The sequence below is a fragment of the Chlamydotis macqueenii genome, chromosome 29, assembly GCF_036417535.1.
Source record: "Chlamydotis macqueenii isolate bChlMac1 chromosome 29, bChlMac1.mat, whole genome shotgun sequence".
In the NCBI taxonomy this organism is placed as follows: domain Eukaryota; kingdom Metazoa; phylum Chordata; class Aves; order Otidiformes; family Otididae; genus Chlamydotis; species Chlamydotis macqueenii.
The window spans coordinates 577,198-601,402 of record NC_141584.1 but is presented as its reverse complement, the minus strand read 5'-3'; the positions used below and the strand labels follow the sequence as shown (position 1 = coordinate 601,402).

Sequence of the window (24,205 nt, the reverse complement as noted above, 5' to 3'; positions counted from 1 at the left end):
CGCGGCGGTCCCGGGGGCGGCAGCCGGGGGGGGGCCCTGTGGGTGTCACCCTATGGGGGTGTCACCCTATGGGGAGGGATCGCTCTATGGGGGTGTCACCCACAGCGGGTCCCCTGTGGCCGGGGGACACTGTGGGGCACCCCCCGGGGTAGCATCACCCCACAGCGCGTCACCCTACGGGGGTATCGCCCTACGGGGGGCTCACGCCGTGGGGCCCTGTCACTCTGCGGGGTGTCCCCCCGGGGGCAGCCGGTCCCAGTCCCAGTACAGCCGGTCCCAGTACAGCCGGTCCCAGTACAGCTGATCCAAGTACAGCCGGTCCCAGTACAGCCAATCCCAGTACAGCTGATCCAAGTACAGCCGGTCCTAGTACAGCCAATCCCAGTACAGCCGGTCCCAGTACAGCCAGTCCCAGTACCAACGCTCTTTGCGAGCCTGACCCCGTCACAGGCGACCCCGTGACAGCTCGTCCCTCGGGCCTTCCCTGACAGCAGATCCCGTCCCGGGAGATCCCGTTCCAGCAGACACTCAGAGCTGATCCCTGCACCCGTCCCGTTACACCCGAACCTCTGACAGCCGGCGCCGCTACAGCCTGTCCCGCTACAGCCCGTCCCATTACGGCTGACCCCTACAGCCGATCCCGTTACAGCCGATCCCATTACGGCTGGTCCCATTATGACCGATCGCATTACTGTCAATCCCAATCCCGTCACGGCCGATCCTGTCACAGCCGATCCCGCTACAGCCTGTCCCGTTACAGCTGGTCCCTACAGCCGATCCCGTTACAGCCGATCCTGTTACAGCTGATCCCGTCACAGCCGATCCCATCACAGCCGATTCCATTACGGCCAATCCCGTCACGGCCAATCCCGTTACAGCCGATCCCGTCACGGCCGATCCCGTTACAGCCGATCCGTTACAGCCGATCCGTCACGGCCAATCCCGTTACAGCCGATCCGTTACAGCCAATCCCGTTACAGCCGATCCCGTTACAGCCGATCCGTCACAGCCGATCCGTTACAGCCGATCCCGTTACAGCCGATCCGTCACAGCCGATCCGTCACAGCCGATCCGTTACAGCCAATCCCGTTACAGCCGATCCCGTCACAGCCGATCCGTCACAGCCGATCCGTTACAGCCAATCCCGTTACAGCCGATCCGTTACAGCCGATCCCGTTACAGCCGATCCGTCACAGCCGATCCGTTACAGCCGATCCGTTACAGCCAATCCCGTTACAGCCGATCCGTCACAGCCGATCCGTCACAGCCGATCCCGTCGCAGCCCATCCCGCCACGGCCGATCCCGTCACGGCCGCTGGGGTGACAGCGGCTCCGGCGGCGGTGCCGCGCGGGCGATGGTGGCCGTCCCCGAGCTGTCCCCCGAGGCCTCCCGCCTCCTGCTCTCGGCCGCGCTCTCCCTCGCCGCCGTCCTCCTCTTCCTCACCTTCCTCCCCCCCGCCCCGAGGAGGGGGCACCGGCCAGGTCAGTGCCCGCCGGGACCAGCGGGGAGGGCGGACTGGGACCAGTAAGAGGACAGGCTGATACCAGTAAGGAGAGCAGGCCAGAGCACAGACTGGAACCAGCAGGGAATACGGGCTGGAACCAGTAAGGGCAGACTGGCACCAGTAAGGAGGGCAGACTGGCACCAGTATGAGCGTCCCCCCCATGCCCCCACCGTGCTGGGGAGGGGACACCCCCCGCCCCCCCCCCGCGGGGCCGTCCCTCCCTCCGGGGCCCATTTAGGGGCCGGCGGGGCGGCGGGTGCCAGTCTGCGGGTGCCAGCGGGACCGGGGGCACCTCACCGCCCTCCCCACTTTTTTTTTTTTTTAATTTTTCCCGATTTTCCTCTTTTTCCAGCCAAGAAGATGGAGCAGATGCCGACGGCGGACGGGCACGGCGAGAGCCTGGGTGCCGGCAAAGCCATCGCCGTCCTCACCTCCGGGGGGGACGCCCAGGGTAAGGGACACCCCGGTGACCCCCAAAGCTGGCAGCTGGGGGAGGGTCGAGCCCCATTTTGGGGAAAAACCAGGGGAAAACAGGACTTTGGCGGCCAGACCCTGCGGGCGGCTGAGCTGCTGGACTGGTTTGCTCCCAGTTGCGGTTGGAGGGTGACCTTGGGGGGCGGTGGGGTGAGGAAGCCGTGGGGTAGAGATAAGGGGAGTTTTGGGGTGCGGGGGGGTCTGGGTGCACGTGCCCCATGCCAAAATTTGGGGGGTTACAGGGACGGCGGCACAAAGCCAATGCCACAGAAGCACTGAGGTTGCCCAAAACCGCAGAGATTCAGCCCAAATCTCATCCCCGGTGGCCCCGGGGACGGGGGGCACCCCAGCTGGGAGGCGGGGGGAGGGGGTCTCATCCAGCCCGCGGGGGTCTCCTCTCGGCTTCCCCCCCCCAGCCCCCCCGGTGTCACGCGGCGGGACCGCGCCGCCGCTAAATGTCACCGGAGCAAAAATAACCCGGGCAGCTGCGGGGGGGGGGGGGGGGGGGGGGTTTGGGGGGGGCCAGCCCGGCGCTGCGGGGGAAACGGCGGCTTTGGGGGGTCCCGGGGGGGTCCCTGGGGTGACCCTCTCCTCCTCCCCCAGGCATGAACGCGGCCGTCCGCGCCGTGGTGCGCGTGGGCATCTACACCGGCGCCAAGGTCTACTTCGTGCACGAGGTCGGTGCCGGCACCCCCCAGCGTTCCCAGCCCCCCCCCGACCTTGCGAGGGGGTCGTTTCAACATCAGGTTGTGTCCCCCCCACCCCAATTCCAGGGCTACCAGGGGCTGGTGGACGGTGGGGACAACATCAAGGAGGCCACGTGGGAGAGCGTCTCCATGATGCTGCAGCTGGTGAGCGGCGGCTGAGCCCGGCCAGCTCGCCGCACCGACGGCGCGAGGGCGGACGCGGTGTAACCCTACGCCACGGCACCGGGGTCAAGCCCGAAAATAACCCGAAACTGGAGCTGGGATGGGGGGGGAGAGGGACAGACGGACAGGAGGGCGCTGGGGGTCCCGCAGGGGGGCACGGTCATCGGCAGCGCCCGCTGCCAGGACTTTCGGACGCGCGAGGGACGCCTGAAAGCCGCCCGCAACCTGGTGAAACGCGGCATCACCAATCTCTGCGTCATCGGCGGCGACGGCAGCCTCACCGGCGCTGACACCTTCCGGGCCGAGTGGAGCAGCCTCCTGGCCGAACTGGTCAAAGTGGGTACGTGCGTGTGCACCCCCCCGGCACCCCCCAGATGTCATCTGCGGCGTGAAAAGCAAAAATGGGGTTTGTACCAAAAGCAGGGGGTTTCGCACCAAAATCAGAGGGGGTCGTACAAAAAAAGGCGGGGTTTTTCCTCACGTCGGAGGTTCGTGCCGGTGTCCGGCCCCGAAGGGGACGTTTTGGGGGGGACGCAGAGGGCAAAGGGGGTGTCCCGCCCTGCGGCAGGGGGGATCACGGTGGAGGAGGCGAAGAAATCCAGCTACCTGAACATCGTGGGCATGGTGGGCTCCATCGACAACGACTTCTGCGGCACCGACATGACCATCGGCACCGACTCGGCGCTGCACCGCATCATGGAGATCGTGGACGCCATCACCACCACGGCCCAGAGGTGACGGGGCCGCCCCCCGCGTCGCCCGGCGCCGGGGGGAGCCCAGCTGTCCGCGCCCCGCTCCGCCCTGCCGTGGGGGTGAAACTCCTGTCTCCCGCAGCCACCAACGGACCTTCGTGCTGGAAGTGATGGGGCGCCACTGCGGGTGCGTTCCCCGCGCCGCCACCCGCCTCCGGCTCCCGGTACAGAAAGTGGGAAAAAAAACCCCAAAAACCCTAACCGGCCTCGGTTTTTTCCTCTTTTTTCCCCGCTTCCAGCTACCTGGCGCTCATCACCGCCCTGGCCTGCGGCGCCGACTGGGTCTTCATCCCCGAGTCCCCTCCCGAGGACGACTGGGAAGACCACCTGTGCCGGAGGCTGACGGAGGTAGGGCGGGCTCCGGCGGGCGCCTCGCGCCCCTCTCCGTCCCCGTCGTCACCCCCGACTCCCCGTCCAGACTCGCGTGGGCGGCTCGAGGCTGAACATCATCATCGTGGCCGAGGGCGCCATCGACAAGCACGGCAAGGCCATCACCTCCGACGACATCAAAACCGTGAGTGGGGAGGGGGATCCCCGGGTTTTGGGTTGTCCCCCCCCAGCCCTTTCCCGGCCCCCGCAGCGGGGCCGCATCCAGGTGCGTCCCTGTCTCGCAGCTGGTGGTGAAGCGCCTGGGCTACGACACGCGGGTCACCATCCTGGGCCACGTGCAGCGCGGCGGGACGCCCTCCGCCTTCGACCGCATCCTGGTAGGCGGCTCCCTCCCGCCCCGGCCCGGGGGGAGAGGGGGGTCCGGGGGGGTAACGTCCGCGTCCGTCCCCGCAGGGCAGCCGCATGGGCGTCGAAGCCGTCATGGCTCTGCTGGAGGGGACCCCCGACACCCCCGCCTGCGTCGTCAGCCTCTCGGGCAACCAGGCCGTGCGCCTGCCCCTGATGGAGTGCGTCCAGGTGGTGAGTGGGGGGGGGCAGGACGGGACCCCCAGGAGCTCCCCGGGGCTGCCCGCAGAGCGGCGCCACGCGAACGCGTCCGATGTAAAGCGAACCCGGCCGGCGCGGCGCCAAGCCGGCGAGCGCGACGCGGAGCCGCGCGGCGCGAGGCCAACCCGCCCCCCTTTGCTCCCCGCAGACCAAAGACGTGACGACGGCGATGAACGAGGGGCGCTTCGACGACGCCCTGAAGCTGAGGGGCCGGTGAGCGTCCGCGCCACGGCCCCGGCGGGGACGCGGGGCTGCAGCCGCCACGGGGGTCCCACACCCACCTTCTCCCCATTGCCAGGAGTTTCCAGAACAACTGGAACGTCTACAAGCTGCTGGCACACATCCGGCCCCCCTCCACCAAGGTACGGCAGCGAGGAGGGGGCGAGGGGACCCCCCGAGCCCCACAGCCCCCCAACACCGCCTCCTTGGTCCCCGCAGAGCGGCTACACGCTGGCCGTGCTCAACGTGGGCGCCCCGGCCGCCGGCATGAACGCGGCCGTCAGGTCAACGGTGCGGATCGGCCTCATCCACGGGCACCGCATGCTGGCGGTGCACGACGGTTTCGAAGGGCTGGCCTACGGGAAGGTGCGATCCCCGGGGGAAAACGGGGTGCACGGGGTGGGGCACGGCCCCCAAAAAGCAGCAGCCGTGGCCCCGTAAGGAACGGGGATCCCCCTTCCTCACCCTGGCCCCGCCGCGGCTCGTCTCGCCGTCATCCCCCGGCCCGGGGGGCGCTGGGTGACCCCAGTATTGCTCCAACACGGCCGCTGCACCCCAAAAACCCTTCTCCCGTCCCGCCCCCTAACTCCCTGCTTTCCCCCTCAGGTGGAAGAGATCAGCTGGGACAGGGTCGGCGGCTGGACTGGGTTGGGAGGGTCCAAACTGGGCACGAAGAGGTAACGCTACGGGGTAGAATCCCGCGGGGGGGTGCGCAGGTCGAGCCCCCCCAGCCCCGGGCGCGCTCAGCCGGGGGGGTCTCCCCGTCCCAGGACCTTGCCCAAGAAATACTTTGAGGAAATCAGCGCCACCATCAGCAACTTCGGCATCCACGGGCTGATCATCATCGGCGGCTTCGAGGTGAGCGGGCAAAGCGGCGGCGGCGGCAGGGAGCCGCGGGCACCGCGCCGGCACCGCGCCCGCGCCGACCCCGCGCCGCGCGCAGGCTTTCACAGGCAGCCTGGAGCTGATGGAGGGGAGGGCCCGGTTCGAGGAGCTCTGCATCCCGCTCTGCATCATCCCCGCCACCGTCTCCAACAACGTCCCCGGCTCCGACTTCAGCATCGGCGCCGACACCGCGCTCAACACCATCACCACGGTGCGGCCCCGCGCCCCTCGGCCCCCTCCCCGTTTCATCGCGGCAACGCCCGTTCGCCTAAATCCCCGTTTTGCACCCCAATTCTCCCGCCCCCGCAGACCTGCGACCGCATCAAGCAGTCGGCGGCCGGGACCAAGCGCCGCGTCTTCATCATCGAGACCATGGGCGGCTTCTGCGGCTACCTGGCCACCATGGCGGGGCTGGCGGCCGGCGCCGACGCCGCCTACATCTACGAGGAGCACTTCAACATCCGCGACCTGCAGGTTGGGGACCCCCTGCCCCGCACCCCGCGTCCCCCCGCATCGCCGCGGCCCCGGGGGCCGCCTTTATTCCCCGCTTCCGAGCCCCCCGGCGCCCGTTTTCGTGTCCCACGTAGATCAACGTGGAGCATTTAACTGAGAAGATGAAGACGACGGTGAAGAGGGGGCTGGTCCTCAGGCACGTCCCTGGGGTGGGGTGGGGTGGGGTGGGATGAGGGGGGCGGCTGAGCCCTGCTGCGCTCGTGTCACCTCCCACCTCCCTTCCCCCGGGGCAGGAACGAGCGGTGCAACGAGAACTACACCACCGACTTCATCTACAACCTCTACTCGGAGGAAGGGAAGGGCATCTTCGACTGCCGAAAAAACGTCCTGGGGCACATGCAGCAGGTGCGGACCCCTCCCCGGGCAACGGCAAGGCAGCCCCCACCCCGGGGTTGGGAGACCCTCGCCCGAGGCTTTACCCCCCGCCCCCGTTCACTCCGGTCGCAGGGCGGCACCCCGACTCCCTTCGACAGGAACTTCGGCACCAAAATGGGCGCCAAGGCGGTGGCCTGGATCACCGGGAAGATCAAGGAGTGCTCCCGGCACGGTGGGTGCCGCCCCGGGGGGTTTCTCGGCCTTCTTCCCACAGCCCCCCACCCTTCCCCGCAGCCGCAGGGCCAGGAGCGCCGAAAACAACCCCCAAATGCGCACACGTGCTCTGATACCTCAACGCAAAGGGCTCGCGGCTCCCCTGCAGATTTTGGGGGGGTGCTCTCCCCTCGGGGGGGGTCCAAACCCCTGAGCCCCCCCCCGCCTCCCCTCGCAGGTCGCATCTTCGCCAACACGGCCGACTCGGCTTGCCTGCTGGGCATGCGCAAGCGCAGCCTCGTCTTCCAGCCCATCACCGAGCTCAAGGAGCAGACGGACTTCGAGTAGGCGCCCCCCCCTTTTTTTTTTTGTTTAAACCACCCCCCCGGCCCCGAGACCGTGCCCCGGGAAGGATAAACACAGGCTGGGAAGGCTTCCCCGGGCGGCGCAGCGCTGCTTCCAGCCAGGATCATGGCGCCGCCTTCTTTCTCCCACCCAGGCACCGCATCCCGAAGGAGCAGTGGTGGCTGAAGCTTCGCCCCATCCTCAAAATCCTGGCCAAGTACAACATCGAGCTGGACACCTCGGAGAAAGCCCACCTGGAGCACATCACGCGCAAGAGGATCTCCTTCGAGTCCAACATCTAAGAGGCCACCGCCCGGCACGGCGTCCCCCCGCCCCGGAGCGCAGCCGGGGAACCTCCGAAAGCAGCGCTGCCCCCCGCTGTAGCTCGCACCCCCCGGGGGAGCCGGGCAGCGCTCCGCCCCCCGAGGGCACCTGCCGCCTCCACAAAAGAGTTCTCCCGAAGCGGAGGGTTTCCTCGGGGTAAATTTTGGGTTGGTTTAGGTGTTTTCCGGGCTTTTTAAAGAGAAAAGCGGTCCCCCACGCGTCGCGGCGGGACGTTGCGATGCTGAGAGCAAGCGGTGCGGGCAGAGTGCCTAGGGCACCGCTTTAGCGCTAAAAATTCAGAATTGAGACGCTTCAATAAACTCACCGCTCGCTCGTGGCGGCAGACGCATGGTACTCCGACCCTCCGGCGCCCACGCCTCGGGGACGGCAAACACGGCCCCCGCCGCGCGCGCCCCTGGCCGCGGCGGCTTCGTTCCCAGCCCAACGCGGAGGGGCACAACATCCATCGGCTCATTTCCCCCCCCAAGGTTCTCCCACAAAGCAATTGTCAAAGGTCACGCGCCTGACTTCGCCTTCCAGAGCACGGGGCAGCTCTCGCGGGACGAGGAGCGCGCGCGCAGAGCACGGCGCAGCTCGGTGCATCGCCGAGATCCCCAAAACAGCCCAGAGAAGGGCGGAGGCGCAGCAGCGGGCCGGCAGGAGCGAGGGGGAGCGGGGGGGCCGGGCTGCGGCCGGAGGCAGAACCCACGCGGAGCTCACCAGCGCGAGGGTCCGAGGAGGCGTCCCCGCGGGCGGGGTGACGTTACGGACCTCAGCGGCGCGACGCGGGCCGTACGCCGTGCCAAAACCAAGCACCGGACTGAAACCACCAGCGGCAGCACCCCCAAACCTCACCCTGACGCACCCTCCCCGTCCAGGGAAGACCCCGAAAGCGCGAGGCTGAGCCCCCGCGCCCCCTCACTGACCCCGGCCGCGAGCGAGCCGTTTACATCCGTGAACGCGTGACGGTGTGCGTGGGGACGCCGCTGCCGCTGGGAGCGAGCCGTGCCGAACACGGGACGGGCAACGCCCGCAGGGGTGCGCTGGGAGCGCGTCCCCCTCCCAAAATCTCTCTGCACACACAGACGAATAAAGCTCGCAACAAGCCAGCGAGCTGTAGGCGCAAAAGCAGAGCTAAGGGAGAGCTCGGGCGGGTTATGGCGCGGCAAAGGGGAGGGAAACCTCTGCACCTTAAAAACTCGGAGATAAGTAGGGAAAACACGCTTCCAGGCGTGGAAGGGACGCCCCCGTCTGCCCGAAGCACCGGGAGCCGCGGCCACCCAAGCCCTGCCCCGCGGCGGCGACACGACGTTTGGGCTCGCCGCGCGCGCTCGAGGCGGGCTTTTCCACCGGACGCCCCGCAGGACTCCTCCGGGGCCACCGCCACCCTCTTCTGACTTCCTGCCTCACGTCTCTCACAGAAGGAGGGCTCTCCCGCTCTCCCCGCACCCAGAAAGCCTTCCTTTCCCCAAGGTCTGCCCCAACACACAAAAAAAAAAACAAAGAAAGAAAAAGAGAAAAAAAACCAGGCTACTCCAACAGCTGGGATATAATCTGCCATTAAAGGGGACTGCTCATCTCACAAGGCCAAAGTCGAGGGGAGAGCGCGTGGGAGGAGCCGCCGAGAGGGCGCCGCGGGCCGAGAGACGACGGGAGGCTGACCGCGAGCGGCGCCGGTGGATCCCGCCGCCCTGCGCCGGCTCGGGCGGAAGAGCAGAGCAGGAGGAAACCCGAGACGGCGAGCGGGGAGCGGAATTCGGCACCCGCGAGTCCCAAACCAAGCGGTCAGCCCCATTCCCGGCGCTGCCACGAGGAAGCGGTGACGGAGGGAGCGCAACGTCGGCACGGAGGAGCTCCGGCGCCTCGTCTTTCGCTCAGCTGAGGAGCAGCACGTACTCCTTCAGGCAGGTGGGCAAGGGCAGCTGCTTCACCGCCTCCGGCAGGAACCGCACGCCCAGGCTGCGGCGAACGGCGTAACGCGACAGCGTCTGCAGGGTGCCGGGCGCCGAGCAGAGCAGGGTGAGCTTTTGGCAGAGCTGCTGATCCCTCGTCACCTCCCAGGGCATGCTGCCGTTTTTTCTCAGCTCAAAATGTCCGATGGCTCGGTGGAGAAGATCGAAGCAGGAATCCTCGCGCTCCGTCCCCAATCCCCGCACCAGCAGCGCCACCAACCGCGAGATGGGGGTCTGACCTTTCAAATTCACCACCCGAACCTCCGCCCCGAAGTCGAGCAGGACGCTGACGCTCTCCAGGTTCCCCTTCATGGCCGCCCAGCTGAGCGGCGTGTCGTTGTTGTAATCGCGCGCGTTCACCAGGGCGCCGTTCTCCAGCAGCGACCGCACGCACTCGGCGTTGTTCTTGAAGGCGGCCCAGTGCAGCGGGGTGTCCTTGTTGCCGTCCAGGGCGTTGGGGTTGGCCCCGTACTCCAGCAGGATTTCCACGCAGGTTTCGTCCTTTTCCGCCGCGTAGTGGAGGGCTGTTCGGTTGTAGCCATCCAGGGCGTTGACCTGGAGAAGGGGAGGGAAGGGACTTGGGGGTCACTGAGGCAGCCCAGCTCCCGTCGGCGTCAGGGGAAGCTCCGCCGGCACCGTGCGAAATCGTTTCCCCACCCCAAATTTCGCAGAGGGGAAAACGAGGCAGGGAGCGGGGGTACGACCTGCCGGCGGCCAGAAGGGAAGTGCCAAAAATCCGACAATTTAAAGGTTTCCGCTCTCCCTTCAGGCTTCCACTGCAAAACCCCCCTTCCTCCTTGGACGCCCAAAATCTCAGAAACAAACATTTTGCTCCCTACTGGGACAAGAAACCGGCACGGCTTAAGCCCACGGGCTCAACTCTCAGCTGTTTCTCCGCACGCGCCGCCACGACCCGCCCTCCTGGCCCCCTTTCGAAGGCACCGCGGCGTTTTGAAGGCGGCTTTGTTTTAGAAAAGCCTTTACCTCCGCTCCCTTCTGCAGCAGCAGCTCGACGCAGTCGGCGTCAGCCACCATACAGGCGCAGTGCAGCGGTTTCAGGGTGCCGTGCATGCAGTTCACGTCGGCGCCCTGCGAGAAGAACAGGAAACCGCCGCCGGGATTAGCGAACCCGCCCGTTCCCGGCCCTCTCCCACCCTCGAGCCCGCGGTGATGCGCCCTGATTTGCGTCGTTAGAAAAGGTTTGTTAACAGATCTCCGGCGTAACGCTGCTGCGCAAGCCCTGGGGTTTGTCTTCAGGCCGGGCGCTGCGGTTGCAGAGCTCCCCGCCGCGCAGAAGCTCTCGAAAGCCCGCGGCCCCGCTGCCAGCCTTGATTTTAATTAAGCCATCGTCACTACACGGCGCCTGAAGAAACCCGGGTGCCGCAGACGCCTGGCACAACCCGAGCAGAAGTTCGCCGCCTGCCTGCCGGCTCTCAGCTCCGGGACGCGGGGCTGGGGCTGGACCCGGGCGGGACGCGGCCCCGGGCTGGACCCGGGCGCTCCCCGGCTTTGAGAGGGCGGCTGCGGGGGGGTTCAGCGGAGCCCTCCCCGCCCGAAACTGCCCAGCAGCTGCCCGGATCCGCCGGGCCAGCCAGGGCTCTCCGCCGCCCCGCAAGAGTGCCCCGGGCGGAGGTGAAGCCCCCGGCCTCCCCCTGCGCGGGGCCACGGGCGGGCGCAGCCGCAGACCCCCACCCCCACGGGGGTCCCCGCGGCGGGGAGCGACGCCCGCAGCACGGCCCGCTGCCCCGCGGAGCCCCGCGTCCCTGGGGCCGGGCCGGGCCGGCCCTCACCCTGCCGATGAGATCCTCCACGTTGTCCCGCGGGAAGGAGCGGATGGCGGCGATGGTGCGGATGAGCCGCTCCGACAGCGAGTACTTGCTCTGGATGCTCTGCATGATGTACCACATCGTGCGGGCCGGCCGGCCCCCGCATGCCCCGCGCCGCCGGGCCGGGCCAGGCCCCGCCGGGCCCCCGGCGCGGCAAGGAGCGGTGGGGGCGGGAAGAGCTGCGCGGGCCGCACCGAGCGCCGCGGGGAGGAGCGGGGGGTCCCGAAGCGAGGGGGGGGGGGGGGAACGGTCCTGGGGTGCGGGGTCCGGTCCCAGCCCCGCCGCTCCAGGCCCGGCGGGAGGCGGAGACCGCCGCCACCCGGAAGTGATGGCAACGCGCAGCGGCGCATGCGCGGGGAAGACCACGGCCCCTTCCCCGCCCACCGCTCCGCCAATCCGGCTCCCCGCGTCCTCCGAGGCTCCGCCCTCCCGTCGGTTTTTCCGCCCCCGCCTTCATAGGTCCCGCCCTCTCTCTTCGCTCTCTTCCAATCGTCAGCCGCTCTCGCCCACAAGCCCCGCCCTTCCACGCGTCTCCACCAATCCGCCGTCTCCTTGCGCTTCCGCTGGCTTCCGGTGGCTCCAACCGGGGGAGGAGGGGGAGAAAACAAAAAACGCCAGACACAAACCCCCAAACCCGGCGTTGCCATGGCAACGGGCCCGGCGCACCCCCAGGAGCCGGCGCTGGTGCCCCCGGGGTGTCCTGGCGCTGGGTGCCCCCGGGGCGTCACCGCGGGGACGGGCCTGCGGCGTTCGCCCCGCTGCCGGGGCAGGGCCGGTGCCGGGTGTGATGAGTGCTCCGGCCTCAGCCGCCGCAGCGGGCTGTCCCCGGCGGCCGGCCGGCACCCCAGCCCTGTCCCCTGGGGACAAGCACCCCGCCCCGTGCCCCCCCCGAGGGCAGACTGCCGGCTCGCGCCGCCACCAGTTCAAACCAGTGACTCCCAGTCCGGCCGCTGGCTCCCCGCCGCCGCCAGCCGCCGGCCGCACCCTCGCTCGGCGCGGGAAGGGTTAAAACCACAGAGCTGAGCGGGGAGCGGGGGGGAGCTGGGGGTCCCTCCTGCCCGGGGGGGCACTGGGTGCCCCCATCTTCCTCCTGTCCCCCCCCCGTGGCTCCATCCAGCTGCCAACATCTGGTGGGAGGGTTTGGGGGGACGGGCGGACCCCGACTCTCAGCCCAGCGCCCCCCCCATGCAGATGCTGAATTGGGGTGCTGAGGGGGGCACTGACACCCCCGTTTTGTCCTGTCCCCCCCCTCCAGCTGTGAGCACCCTGTGGGGTGTTCTGGGTGTGTTCCCCCCCACGTTCCCCCCCAGCTGCCAACATCTGGTGCCAGCTAGGATGGGGGGGGGGAAAAGACCCCTCCGCCCCCCCAGCCACAAACCCCCAGCGCCAGCCAGACTCCCAGAAGGGCCCCGTCCCCCCGGACACACCGGCGCGGGGGGGACACCCCAAATCCCCCCAGACACAGCAGGGCAGGGGGGACACCCCAAAATCCCCCCCAGGCCCGTCCCGCTGCCAAGCCCAGGCCCGTGATGGCGGCTCCCCCCCCCCAAACCCCTTGGCCGTACCCCCCACGGGGGGGGGGTCTGCTCCCCACGGCGGGGTTGCGGGGGGAGCAAGCGGGGGGTGCGGGGCCGCAGCCCCGGCCCAGGGCTGCGCCAGGCGGCAGCGGCGGGCGGCGAGGGCGGCCGCGCAGCGAGGCCTCTTCCGCCCGCGGCCTCCCCGCTCCCCGCGCCCGCTGCCGCCCCTCGCTCCCCGCCGACGCCCCCCTGAGCCCCCCGGGACCCCCGGCCAGGCCGGCCGCAGCGGTGAGTCGGGGCCGGGACCCCCCCTTCAAAAATGACGGGGCACCCCCCGCCCCCCCCCCCCCCCCCTTTTCCCCTTCGCGGTGCCCCTCGAGATGGCGGCGATGCTGGGGGCTGAGCCGGGGGGAGCACAGCCCCCCTCCCCATCTTGGGGGGTTCCTCCATGGCGGGGGAACACGGGGGGGGGACGCTGTCGGGATGGGGAGGGGGATGCTTCAAGCCTCAACCCGCGGCCTTGGTGCCCCCCCCCCCAGCATCAGGAGGGGAAACTGAGGCAGGGAGGGGTTCGGGACCCGCCTTGGGGTGCAGCCGGGACCCCCCCGGGGTGCTCCCGTGTCACCCCCTCTCTGCCTGCTCCTTTCCCCCTCCCTGCGCAGGGTCCCCCCATCTGAGCGCGCTGGGACGGCGGCGATGGACACGGAGGGGGAAGCGTCCCCCCGGGACCCCCGGGACGGCGAGCTGCCGGAGGGGACCTCTGCAGGTGAGCCCCCCCAAAACGGCGCCCAGCCATGGTGAGGGGCTCGGCCGGGGTGTCCCCGTGCGGGGTGTCCCCATGTGGGGTGTCCCCCGTGTGGGGAGCGGGGTGGTGGGTCCTTTTCGGGGGTCCCCCACGGACCAGCCCCAACCCAGCAATGTGGGGATACCTCGACCCCGTGGCGTGGGGATCCCCAAATCCTGGGGGCTGTGGGGCCCGTGGTCCCCAAGGGTGTGGGTGTCCCATGCCCGTGGTGTGGGGGTGCCCCGATCCCGCAGCACGGGGGTACACCCCTCCTGGGGTGCAGGGGGTCCTATTGCTATGGCGCTGGGGTGCCCCGATCCCCAGGTACGGGGGTGCGCCCCTCCCTTGATCCCACAGGGAGGGGACGCTCCGGTCCCGGGGTGCAGGTGCCCTGGTCCTATGGCGTGGGGATACCGCGATCCCGGGGTGCGGGGGTGCTCCAGTCCCTCGCAGTGGGGACACCCCGGCACAGGGATACCCCGATCCCCGGGCATGGGGGTGTCCTGACCCCACGGCACGGGGGTGCTCCAGTCCCGGGGTGCGGGCATGTCCTGATTGCACGGTCTGGGGGTGCCCCAATTTGGGGGTTCAGAGGTGTCCCGTTCCTGTGGCACAGGTATGTTCCAGTCTCAGGGTGCAGGGGTACCCCATTCCTGTGGCATTGGAATACTCTGATTTGGGGGTGCAGGGATGTTCTGATCGGATGTCATGGGGATGCCCCAATCCTGGGGTGCAGGAATGTCCCAATTGCACGGTGCACGCGTGCCCCGATTTGGGGGTTCAGGGATGTCCCATTCCTGTGGCACAGGTATGTTCCAGTCCCAGGGTGCAGGGGTACCCCATTTCTGTGGCACTGGGATACCCTGATCTGGGGGTGCAGGGATGTCCTGATCCCACAACATGGGAGTGCCCTGATTTGGGGGTGCAAGGATGGCCCAATGCTGTGGCCTGGGGACACCTTAATCCTGGGGTGCAGGGATGCCCCAATCCTGGGGTGCAGGGGTGCTCTGATCCCAAAGCCTGGGGATGTCCCAGTCCCATGGATGGAGATGCTCTGATCTCGGGGTGCAGGGGTGCCCAGATCCCAAGGTGTGGGGATGCCCTGATCCTGGGGTACAAGAATGCCCCAATCTTGGGGTGCAGGGTGCCCTGATCCCACACCATGGGGATGCCCCAATCTGGGGTGCAGGGGTGCTCTGATCCCATGGCCTGGGGATGTCCCGATCCTGGGGTACAAGAATACCCCGAACTTGGGGTGCAGGGTGCCCTGATCCCACACCACGAGGTTTCCTCGTACCCCAAATCCAGCCCTGGTCTGCAGACAGAATTTGGGCTCTGGGGTCCCCTCGGTGGTGCCACCCACACGCTGTCCCTCCCCGGGGACACGCTGTCCCTGTCCCCTGCTGCGGGCCTGCCCCGTGCGTCGTGAACCCTGAACCCGGAGACTTGTCCCCGGGGTGGGACGGGGCGGATTTGGGGGGGACACAGCGGAGACTGAGCCGGGAGTTAAACCCGGGCTTGGGAGCAGGACAGGGGTGTCACTGCTGTCCCCAAAGTGGAGAGGGGAAGGGGCAGAGGGACAGAGGGATGGAGAAGGGGCAAAGGGGTGGGGAAGGGGAAGAGGGGCTGGAGAAGCTGGAAAAGGGATGGAGCGGGGGAAGAGGGGCTGGGGAAGGGGCAGAGGGGACAGGAAGGGCACAGAGGGGATGCAGCGCGGGGCCCACCCCCGTGCCCTGGGTGCCACCCGTCCCCATGCCGTCCCGCCGGTGCGCAGCTCTCCTCTGTCCCGCAGCCCGCCCCAGCCCGCCCGCCTCCGGCCACGACCCGCCCGGCCGCCCGGCGAGGCCGCCACGGAAAACGCCGGCACGTCGACCGGCCAAAACCTCGGCGAAGCCGGGGGGCCCGGGACCGTTGAAGGAGCTGCTGGGGTTGCGGGGGGGTCGCCTGCGCCCCACCATCTGCAGCGAGTGCGGGAAGGGTTTCAGCCGCAGCTCGGACCTGGCGCGGCACCAGATCACCCACACCGGCGAGAAGCCCTACACCTGCGGCGCCTGCGGCAAGGGCTTCAGCCAAAACTCCAACCTGGTCACCCACCAGCGCATCCACACCGGCGAGAAGCCCTACGCCTGCGGCGCCTGCGGCAAACGCTTCAGCGAGAGCTCGGCCCTCATCCAGCACCAGCGCACCCACACCGGCGAGAAACCCTACGGCTGCGGCGAGTGCGGGAAGCGCTTCAGCGTCAGCTCCAACCTCATCCGCCACCGCCGCACCCACAGCGACGAGAAGCCCTACATCTGCGGGGAGTGCGGGGACGGCTTTCGCCACAAGTCCCAGCTCCGTCGCCATCAGAAGCTTCACGCCGCGTGACGGGGATGGGGACGCTGGGATGGGGACGCCGGCATGGGGACTCCGGGATAGGGACCCCGGGATGGGGACACCGGGATGGGGATGGGGACGCTGGGATGGGGGACGCCGGCATGGGGGACAACAGGATGGGGACAGTTTTCGGGGTGCTTCCCCACCAAGGGGGACCGGCATCGCCCTGGCGAGGGCTGGGGAACCGCAGCGGCCGGGAACGGGAACGGGAACAGGGCCGGATGCTCCCGCGGCGGTGCCGAGGTTTGGCGCCTGCACCCCGAGCACCCCAAAAGCCGGGGAGGGTGGGGGCGCAGGGTGCGGGGTTGGGGCGCACGCGTCCGCCAAGGAGATCAATAAAAGGTCCCGGAGCAGCGGCGCTTGCTGAGCACCGTCCTGCCGTGCGGTTTTGGGGACACTGGCTGGCGTCACCCCCCAGGGGACAAGGTGGTGGCGATGGCGGCGGTGACACCGCGGTGGTGACGCCAGGGCCGCCATGGCAGGGGATTCATTTTCCCCGTTTTCCCGCTCGGAGCTGGAGCGAAGCCGGGTGCCACAGCGCCAGGTGCCCCGCGGGGACGAGCTCCCGCGCCGGCCGCCGCCACGCGCCCGCACGCGACGCCCGACCTCCCCGGGGCAGGGACAGGGACGGGGACCCCCCCGCGCTCCCCACCCCCGCGCCCCCAGACCCTCGCAGGGGCTACGGGCGCTCAGCGGGGAGGGGGCAGAGAAGCGGGTGCTGCGAGCACCCCAAAACCCAGCGCCCGCGGCCAGGGCCGAGCTGGGCGCCATCCCGCTGACGAAGGCGCCTCGTTGCATAATTTCCAACCATTTTTTTTTTTTTGCCGGGAGGGGGGGAAACGCGCGGGGTTGGAGCCGGAGCCGTTACACAAAGCCGGGGGGGTGGGGGGTAGGGAGGCTCTGGCTGCTTGTTTTCCCCACAATCCCCCCCCCAAAAATCCCCCAGCCTCACTAACCCCCCCCCCAAATCCTCCTCCCTGGGAACGTTGTTTTCCAAGCGGAGCGGGAAAAAAAAAAAAAACAAAACCAACCCCGCATCCACGATTTCCGTCAGCGGAGGGGCCGAGCCCCCCCCCCGTTCTCCCCACCGGGCCCCATCGCTGCGCTGTGCGCTTTGGGGGTGCGGTGGCTGGGGAGGGGGGATTCCCCCCCTTTTTCCCAAGGTTTTGCCCCCGTTTTCGCTCGGCGAGCGGAAAAACGCATCCGGCTCGCGGCGAGGCGGCAGCAGGGCCGGGGGAATGGGATGACGCTGGGACCTTCCTGTTCCCGGCCTCCCCCGAACGCCAGCCTCACGCTCGGGGGGCTCACGCCAACCTTCGAACCCCCCAAATCCTTCACCCCCACCCCGACCCCCCCCAAAAATCCCCCCCTTTCGCCATCCCCTTCCCAGACCCCATCGCGCCATCCCAGCCTTCGGCCTCGGAGGGAGGTGAGTGGAAGGCCGGCGGTGGCGGGGGGTGGGGTGACATCGAGGAGTCCTTGGGGTTGGCTTGGGGACCCCCCCCCAAAAAATGGGGCCCCCCTCCATCTTGGGTTGGGGCTGGGGGGAGCGGCTGGCGGGAGGCGGGGAGCGGTGGCGGGTGGGGGGCGGGGGGCGGTGGGGGAGGGGGGTCCCTGCTTTCCTTTGTGCCTCGCGGGCTCGGCGCTGCGGCTCCCCCACCCCGAAAAGAAATGGGGTGGGGAGGGGAAACTGAGGCACGGAGAGGGGATGGGGGGGTGTAAAGGTGGGGGGCTGGGGGCTGCATCCGCCTGTGCCCCCCCCCAAGGCGATGCTGCGGGACCCCTTTCCCCCGCAGACATGGGTGGGGGGCTCGCCTCGGCCCCCCCAGCCCCGTTTGCCCCCCCACACGGGGAGTGGCTCCGGCCCCTCTTTCTTATGCTCCCCCAATATTTTGGGGGGGGCAGTTTAAGTTCAAAGGACACACGGGGGGGCTGGGGGAGGGTCGCCGTGCCTCAGTTTCCCCCCGCCGCAGGGCACAGGGCTGGAAATTCGGCTTTTGCACCCCATTTCGACCCCAAAGAGGGGGTCCCCCCCGCCCCCTCCTCAAAAAAAAACCCTGAGCATCTGGGGTGGGGGGTGAAGGGGGGTCTCTGGGGGGCACTGGGCAGCTTTGGGGGGGTACTGGGAAACCTGGGGGCTGCACGGGGCATGCTGGGTGTGGTGGGGTGCAGGCATTTCTGGGGTGCCCCAGGCCACAGGTGCCCTCCAGGGCACCCCAAGGGGGGGCTGTGGGCACTTTCGGGGTGCACAGGGCACCCTGGGGGGGTGGGGGCAACTTTGGGGTACACTGAGCACCTTGGGGGGGCACAGGCACTGCTAGGGGACCCCGGGAGGGGGCTACAGGCACCTTAAGGGTGCAGCGGGCATCTTGGGGGGGGATGCAGGTGCTTTTGGGGTGCAACGAGCATCTTGGGGGGGTACAGCACCTCAGGAGGGAAGTACAGACGCTTTTGGGGTGCAGCAGGAACCTTGGGTGGGGGTTAGGCACTTTTGGGGTGCACAAGGGCCACCCTGGGAGGGGGGGTACAGGTGATGCTGGGGTGCACCAGGCAGCCTGTGGGGGAGGGGGACGAAGACACCTTTGGGGTGCAGTGGGCACCCCAGAAAGGGCACACGGGGACAATGGGCACCCTGGGAGGGATGCAGGCATTTTTGGGGGTGCACCAGGCACCTCAGGAGAGGGGCACACTTTTGGGGTGCGGTGGGCATTATGAGAGGGATGCAGGCACTTTTGAGGTGCAGCAGGCACCCTGGGATGCAAGCATTTTTGGGGGTGCAGCAGGCACCCCAGGAGGGGGCACAGGCACTTTCAGGGTGCAGCAGGCACCTTGGGGGGGGCTGTAAGCATTTTTTGGGGTGCAGCAGGCACCCCAGGAGGGGGCACAGGCACTTTTAGGGTGCAGCAGGCACCTTGGGGGGGCTGTAAGCATTTTTGGGGGTGCAGCAGGCACCCCAGGAGGGGGCACAGGCACTTCTGGGGTGCAGCAGGCACCTTGCGGGGGCTGTAAGCATTTTTTGGGGTGCAGCAGGCACCCCGGGACGGGGCACAGGCACTTTTAGGGTGCAGCAGGCACCTTGGGGGGGCTGTAAGCATTTTTTGGGGTGCAGCAGGCACCCCGGGACGGGGCACAGGCACTTCTGGGGTGCAGCGGACACCCTTGGGCGGGGCCGCAGGCATTTTGGGGCGGCTCCGGACACCCCGCGGACCGCCCCCCCCCGCCCCGGGGGTTCCCTGCGGTTCAGCCGCCCCCTCCATCGCCCCCCCCCCCGCGGGGGCCGGGCCCGGCGGAGCCGCCTCCCCCTCGGGCCGGGCGCGCGGCGGAAGCGGCGGAGGCGCCGCGCCGGGACCGGTGAGCGCGGGGCGCGGGGCGCGCGGTGGGGGGGGGCCCTCCCGGGGATGCTCGGGGCCTCGGACCCCCCTCCTCCCCAGCCCCGCGTCCGCCGGGAGGGTTCAGGGACCCCCCCCGTCACGGATCCAGCATCCCCCCGCCCCCACGGTGCCGCAGGACCCTCGAGTGGGGGGAGGGAGCAAAGCGGGGGGGGGCACCCCGGGATGGTGGGCGGGCTGCTCAGGGGCTGGGTGGAGGGGGGGTTTGCAGCCCCCTCACTCCGGGGGGGGGCTAATAAGGGGGAGGGACAAGCGCCCCCCCCCGAGGCTGTAACCACCCGTGTCCGTGTGCGTGTCCCCCCCAGATCTGAGGGGCCGAGTGCGGAGCAGCAGCCGGACCCCCCGACACCCCCCAGAGCCCAGGTAACACCGGGGGACGGGGACCCAGAGGGGCCTGGGGGGGCACAGAGGGGTTTGGGGGCACACAGAGGGTTTTGGGGTGGCACAGTACGACTTTGGGGCACCCTGAAGGGACCTGGGCTGGGACGAGGGGATTTGGGGGGGCACAGCGGGATTTTGGGGTGGCATGAAGGGACCTGGGGCAGCACAGAGGGATTCTGGGGCTTCCCAAGGGAATTCTGGGGCAGCACAGAGGGATTTGAGGTGGAACAAGGGGATTTTGGGGCACCCTGAAGGGACCTGGGCTGGGACGAGGGGATTTGGGGGGGCACAAAGAGCCCCAGGGTGGCACAAAGGGATGTGGAGCGGCGTAAGGGGATTTGGGGTGGCACGCAGGGATATTCGGGGTGGCACGCAGGGACCTGCCCCCCCAGCAGCTCCCCTAGACCCCCACGGCTCCGAACTGGGCTCCCGGCCGCGCCGGCGCAGCCCCGAGCGCACAGGAACCGGCCGTGGCGCAACAGGAAACGAGATGCAAATCGTCAGGAGGAATTCGGGATGGGTCTGGGGAGTCGTGGGGGGAACCCACGGGGGTGAGCGAGCTCAGGGCTCCCCCCCGTCCCGCAGGACGCCGGGGTCCCCCCGCCGGCCCCATGGAGCAGGAGGAGCCCTGCGTGGTGGAGCTGCACGACTCGGACGAGGGGGACATGGTGCGGAGGGTCTACATCGGTGAGGAGGGGGTGCGAGGCGGCTGGGGAGGGGGGAACGCGTCCCGGGGGGTGGCAGCCCCCTCCCTACCTCTCCCCCCTCCACAGCCGACGACGGCATTGTGAGCGACTGCGAGGACGAGGTCCTGCCCCACGAGATCATCCAAACCGTCATCCCCCACAGCCCCCTGGCCCCCAAAGCCAAGAAACGAGGGGGGCAGGCGGGCTCCGGCGCCGCCACGTCGGCGGGGGGCTACGGCGAGGAAGAGGAAGGGGAGGGTGTGGGGGGCCGGCACCGGGGGGGCCGCCAGCGCCCTTTTATCTGCAACGAGTGCGGGAAGAGCTTCAGCCACTGGTCGAAGCTGCTGCGGCACCAGCGGACTCACACCGGGGAGCGGCCCAGCACCTGCGGGGAGTGCGGCAAAAGCTTCAGCCAGAACTCCCACCTGGTCCAGCACCGGCGCACGCACACCGGGGAGAAGCCCTACCGCTGCGGGGACTGCGGCAAGAGCTTCAGCTGGAGCTCCAACCTCATCCAGCACCAGCGCATCCACACCGGGGAGAAGCCCTACACCTGCGGGCAGTGCGGGAAGAGCTTCACCCAGAGCAAGAACCTCATCAAGCACCAGCGCACGCACTCGGGCGCCCGGCCCCACCGCTGCGGGCAGTGCGGGCGCGGCTTCGCGCAGAGCACCAACCTGCTGAAGCACCAGCGCGTGCACGCGGCCCGCGGCCAGGCCTGCGCCTGCCCCGAGTGCGGGCAGAGCTGCGGCGACGGGGCCGAGCTGGAGCGGCACCGGGCGCAGGCTCACGGCCACGAGCCCTTCATCTGCGTGGAGTGCGGGGAGAGCTTCGCCAAGAGCGCCACGCTCAACCGCCACAAGCGCGTCCACAAGCCCCTCTTCGTCCGCTGAGCGCGGGGGGACGCACGGACTGCGCTGCGGGCTGGGGGACAGGGTGACGCCGAGATGGGGGACGCACGGACTGCGCTGCGGGCAGGGGGACAGGGTGACGCCGAGCCACGCCGGCCGCCACTGCGCTTCCTGTGGCCCCCAAGGGACCCCGGCCAGACCCCTGCGACCCGCGGGGGGCTGGGCGCTGTAATGGGTGCAGCACAGCGCGGGGGGGCACGCGGAGGGTAGGAGGCGGGGGGTGCCACCGGGCAGCCCCCGCGCCGGGGGGCGCAGCGTGGCTGGACGGGGACTCGGCTGGGGAATAAAACTCTTCTGGTTGCGGGATGTGGATAATTTTCTCTCCTGGGGTGGGGGGTAAAGCGCCCCACGGGGGGGTCAGGGAGCCCCAGAGTCCTCGCAGAGCTGGATTCCCGGGATAAGGCTGCCCCCAAATCATGCGCAGAGCCCCCACAAACCCCCACTTCGCCCGGTCTGCCATTTATTCCGCGCTGCAGCAGCGAGGGGCTGACTACAAAAAGGTGGGGGTGGGCTGGAGAAATGGGACAGGGAGAGCCAGGATGGGGGGGGGGCTGCACCGCGCCCCACAGCCCCCTCCGGTCTCCACTCCCGTCCCAGCGACGCTGTGGCGAGGATGAGGGGGGGCGGCCTGCGAGGCCGAAGGCTAGGCCTTGGTGGCGGCGCCCTGCGCGGCTCCCAGCGCCGTGAGCTGCTGGATCTTCTGGTTCATCATTTCCACCACGGCTGCGGGGAGAGAAGGGGGCCACGGAGTCAGGGGGGAAGCCGGGGGGGGTGCGGGGGGCCCCCCCGGCGCTTACCCTGCTTCATGGCGTGCTTCTCTTGCAGCGCCGGCTGGATTTTCTCCATCTGCTTGGTCAGGAAATCGATTTTCCGCTTGAAAAAGTCACGGGCGTCGTCCGCCGACTGAGGGGGGGGGGGTGAGCGGGGGTCCCCACAACACAAACACGGGGCGCAGGGGAGGCACCGAGCCCCCCCACCCCACCCCACACCTGACAGCATCCCCCACGTGCCCCCCTCACCTTCTCCACGTAGTAGCCGGTCCCAACGTCGATCAGGACGCGCTCGACGTCCGAGAGCTTCCCGGGAACGTACATCTGGGAGGGGGCTGTCAGGGAAAGCGGGGAGTGGGGCGGGGGGGCAGGGGAACTGGGAACCGAGGCCGGGGGTGACGCCGGCAGCGCCCATTCGGCACAAGCGGCCCTGAGGGGCGCGAATCCGGGGGGCACAGGGAGCAGGAAAGGATACGGAGCTTGTCAGCGGCACCAGCAGGTCCTTCCCTGGGGAAAAGCCAGCGGAGACGGGTGAGGGGGGGACACAGCTCAACCTCTGGGCAGGGCGGGGGAACACCTGGGCCCCCCACCCCAGGCTCCCTGCCCAGCACGGGGTGCCGCAGCTGGACTGGAAGAGCTGAACTGGTTTGCTCAGAGCAGGGGGGTGGGCACATCCCACCCTGGGATGCGATTCAGGGGGGAGAAAGGGCGCGATTCGGCGGGGGAGCGCAGCTTTGGAGGGGGAAGCACAATTTGGGGTGGGGGGAGGAAAGCCCAATCCCAGGAGCAGCCTGGCCCCGTGAGGCCGAGGAGCAGGGGTAGCGGCCGCGGGGGCTCGCCGAGGCCCCCCAGTCCGGGCTGGGGGTCCCACTCGCCTTGGTTGCCCTTGCTGAGCACGCCCAGGCAGTCCTTGGCCTCCACGTACTTGGTCTGCACCACCTTGAGCTGGGCGATGGAGGACGAGAGGAACTCCACCTCCTGGCAGGGGCTCCCGTCAGCAGGGAGGGCGCCCCCCGGCCGGGGGAGCCCCACCGAGGGGCGGGGGTGACCCCCAGCCGGCCTCGCACACGGCAACGCTGGGCACCGCGCCCCCCGGCTCCAGGCTTGTCACCCACCTCGGCCACCCAGCTCCTACCCTGCTGCTCCCCAGGGCCCAGTCTGGTCCAGCACGTCGCTCCCAGTCTCTCCAGCACGTGCCCCCCCAGTCCTCCCAGCCCAGCGTGCTCCCCTGCCCAGTCTGGTCCAGTGCATCTCTTCCCAGTCCAGGGTGGTCCAGTAAATTCCCCTCAATCCTCCCAGGCCAGTCTGGCCCAGTGCACCCCTCTCCAGCCCAGTGTGCCCCCTCATCCCAGTCCAGTCCATCACCCCTCAACCCAGTCTGGTCCAGTAAATTCCCCCGAGTTCTCCCAGCCCAGTCCGGCCCCACACACCCCCTTCCAGCCCAGTGTGGCCCAGTAAATCCTCCCCAGCCCTCCCAGCCCAGTCTGGTACAGTAAATCCCCCCCAGCCTGGTCTCACACATCCTTCCCAGCCCAGTACATCCCTCCCCAGTCCCCCCTCAAGCCAGAACATCCCCCTCAGTCCTCCCAGTCCAGTGTGGTCCAGTTCAGCCCCTCACAGCCCAGTCAGGCGCCATAAACCATCCCCCAGCCCCACGGCCCGGCCCCGCACAGCCCCGGGCGGGCCGGCCCGGCCCCGCACGCTCCCCCCGGCCCGGCCCCACCTGGTCCAGCTGCCCCTTGAGCAGCTCCAGCTGCGGCAGCGTCAGCTCCCCCACGTTCACCGCCTGCGCCATCTTGGGCCGCGGGGCCGCTCTGCCCTCCGCCCGCCCTCTCGCTGCTCCGCCGGACAGCGCCCCCTGGCGGCTGGCGGCGCGCCCAGGCGGGGAGGCAACAGCCCCCCCCCCCCCCAAATCGGGGGGCAGCCCCCCCCCTTGCAGGGCCCCAACAACCCCGCCTTTTCCCAGGGAAAAGGGCCCTCCTTCCCAAGGAAGGGGCATGCAAGGCGCCCCCACTGTCCCAGGCGCCCAGCCCATGGGGACAGAGCCCCTCCGCCACCTTCCCAGGACTCCTGGGGTCCCCCCAACCCCAAAAACCAAGGGGTGGGGGGGCACAGCAGCAAGGGCTGGGGGGCAGGAGCCTCAGAGACCTTCCCTGACGGGGACGTCCAGCCTTCAGGCCGGGGGACGGGTGGGGGGACACATGAGGGACATGGGGACACACACACACACGAGACGTGGGGTGGGGACAAGTCCAAAAGCAGC

The 24,205-nt window shown here is 69.2% G+C and overlaps 4 protein-coding genes across 5 annotated transcripts; 2 read left to right on the top strand and 2 right to left on the bottom strand.

The window, feature by feature from the left end:
• The first annotated feature begins 1,340 nt into the window (after window positions 1-1,340).
• PFKM (phosphofructokinase, muscle) lies at window positions 1,341-7,704 on the top strand. Its single transcript, XM_086768702.1, has 23 exons — window positions 1,341-1,482; window positions 1,858-1,956; window positions 2,583-2,656; window positions 2,753-2,830; window positions 2,999-3,188; window positions 3,417-3,582; window positions 3,683-3,727; window positions 3,840-3,948; window positions 4,019-4,114; window positions 4,215-4,307; window positions 4,384-4,509; window positions 4,685-4,749; window positions 4,835-4,898; window positions 4,975-5,121; window positions 5,362-5,432; window positions 5,526-5,613; window positions 5,699-5,851; window positions 5,950-6,114; window positions 6,228-6,289; window positions 6,387-6,498; window positions 6,601-6,700; window positions 6,920-7,025; window positions 7,181-7,704. Exons 1-23 carry the CDS (start codon window positions 1,356-1,358, stop codon window positions 7,326-7,328), a joined length of 2,484 nt encoding a protein of 827 aa, XP_086624828.1. The 5' UTR covers window positions 1,341-1,355; the 3' UTR covers window positions 7,329-7,704.
• Window positions 7,705-8,881: 1,177 nt separating this feature from the next.
• On the bottom strand, window positions 8,882-11,451 carry ASB8 (ankyrin repeat and SOCS box containing 8). The gene is made up of 3 exons (XM_086768744.1): window positions 11,093-11,451; window positions 10,287-10,391; window positions 8,882-9,857 (listed from the first exon to the last, which is right to left on the bottom strand). The coding sequence occupies exons 1-3, from the start codon at window positions 11,207-11,209 to the stop codon at window positions 9,225-9,227; spliced, it is 855 nt and encodes a 284-aa protein (XP_086624870.1). The 5' UTR covers window positions 11,210-11,451; the 3' UTR covers window positions 8,882-9,224.
• Window positions 11,452-13,191: 1,740 nt separating this feature from the next.
• LOC147597027 (uncharacterized) lies at window positions 13,192-21,478 on the top strand. The gene is made up of 4 exons (XM_086768752.1): window positions 13,192-13,411; window positions 15,222-15,792; window positions 17,231-17,234; window positions 20,552-21,478. Exons 1-4 carry the CDS (start codon window positions 13,342-13,344, stop codon window positions 21,152-21,154), a joined length of 1,248 nt encoding a protein of 415 aa, XP_086624878.1. The 5' UTR covers window positions 13,192-13,341; the 3' UTR covers window positions 21,155-21,478.
• Window positions 21,479-21,615: 137 nt separating this feature from the next.
• Window positions 21,616-23,786, bottom strand: PFDN5 (prefoldin subunit 5). Of its 2 annotated transcripts, none has more exons than XM_086768750.1 (6): window positions 23,666-23,786; window positions 22,818-22,920; window positions 22,418-22,449; window positions 22,192-22,266; window positions 21,970-22,075; window positions 21,616-21,895 (listed from the first exon to the last, which is right to left on the bottom strand). In XM_086768750.1, the coding sequence occupies exons 1-6, from the start codon at window positions 23,735-23,737 to the stop codon at window positions 21,816-21,818; spliced, it is 468 nt and encodes a 155-aa protein (XP_086624876.1). In that variant the 5' UTR covers window positions 23,738-23,786; the 3' UTR covers window positions 21,616-21,815. The 2 variants fall into 2 exon arrangements, with proteins under 2 accessions (XP_086624876.1, XP_086624877.1); XM_086768751.1 differs by having other exon boundaries at window positions 22,818-22,887; window positions 23,666-23,764.
• Between the last annotated feature and the right edge of the window lie 419 nt (window positions 23,787-24,205).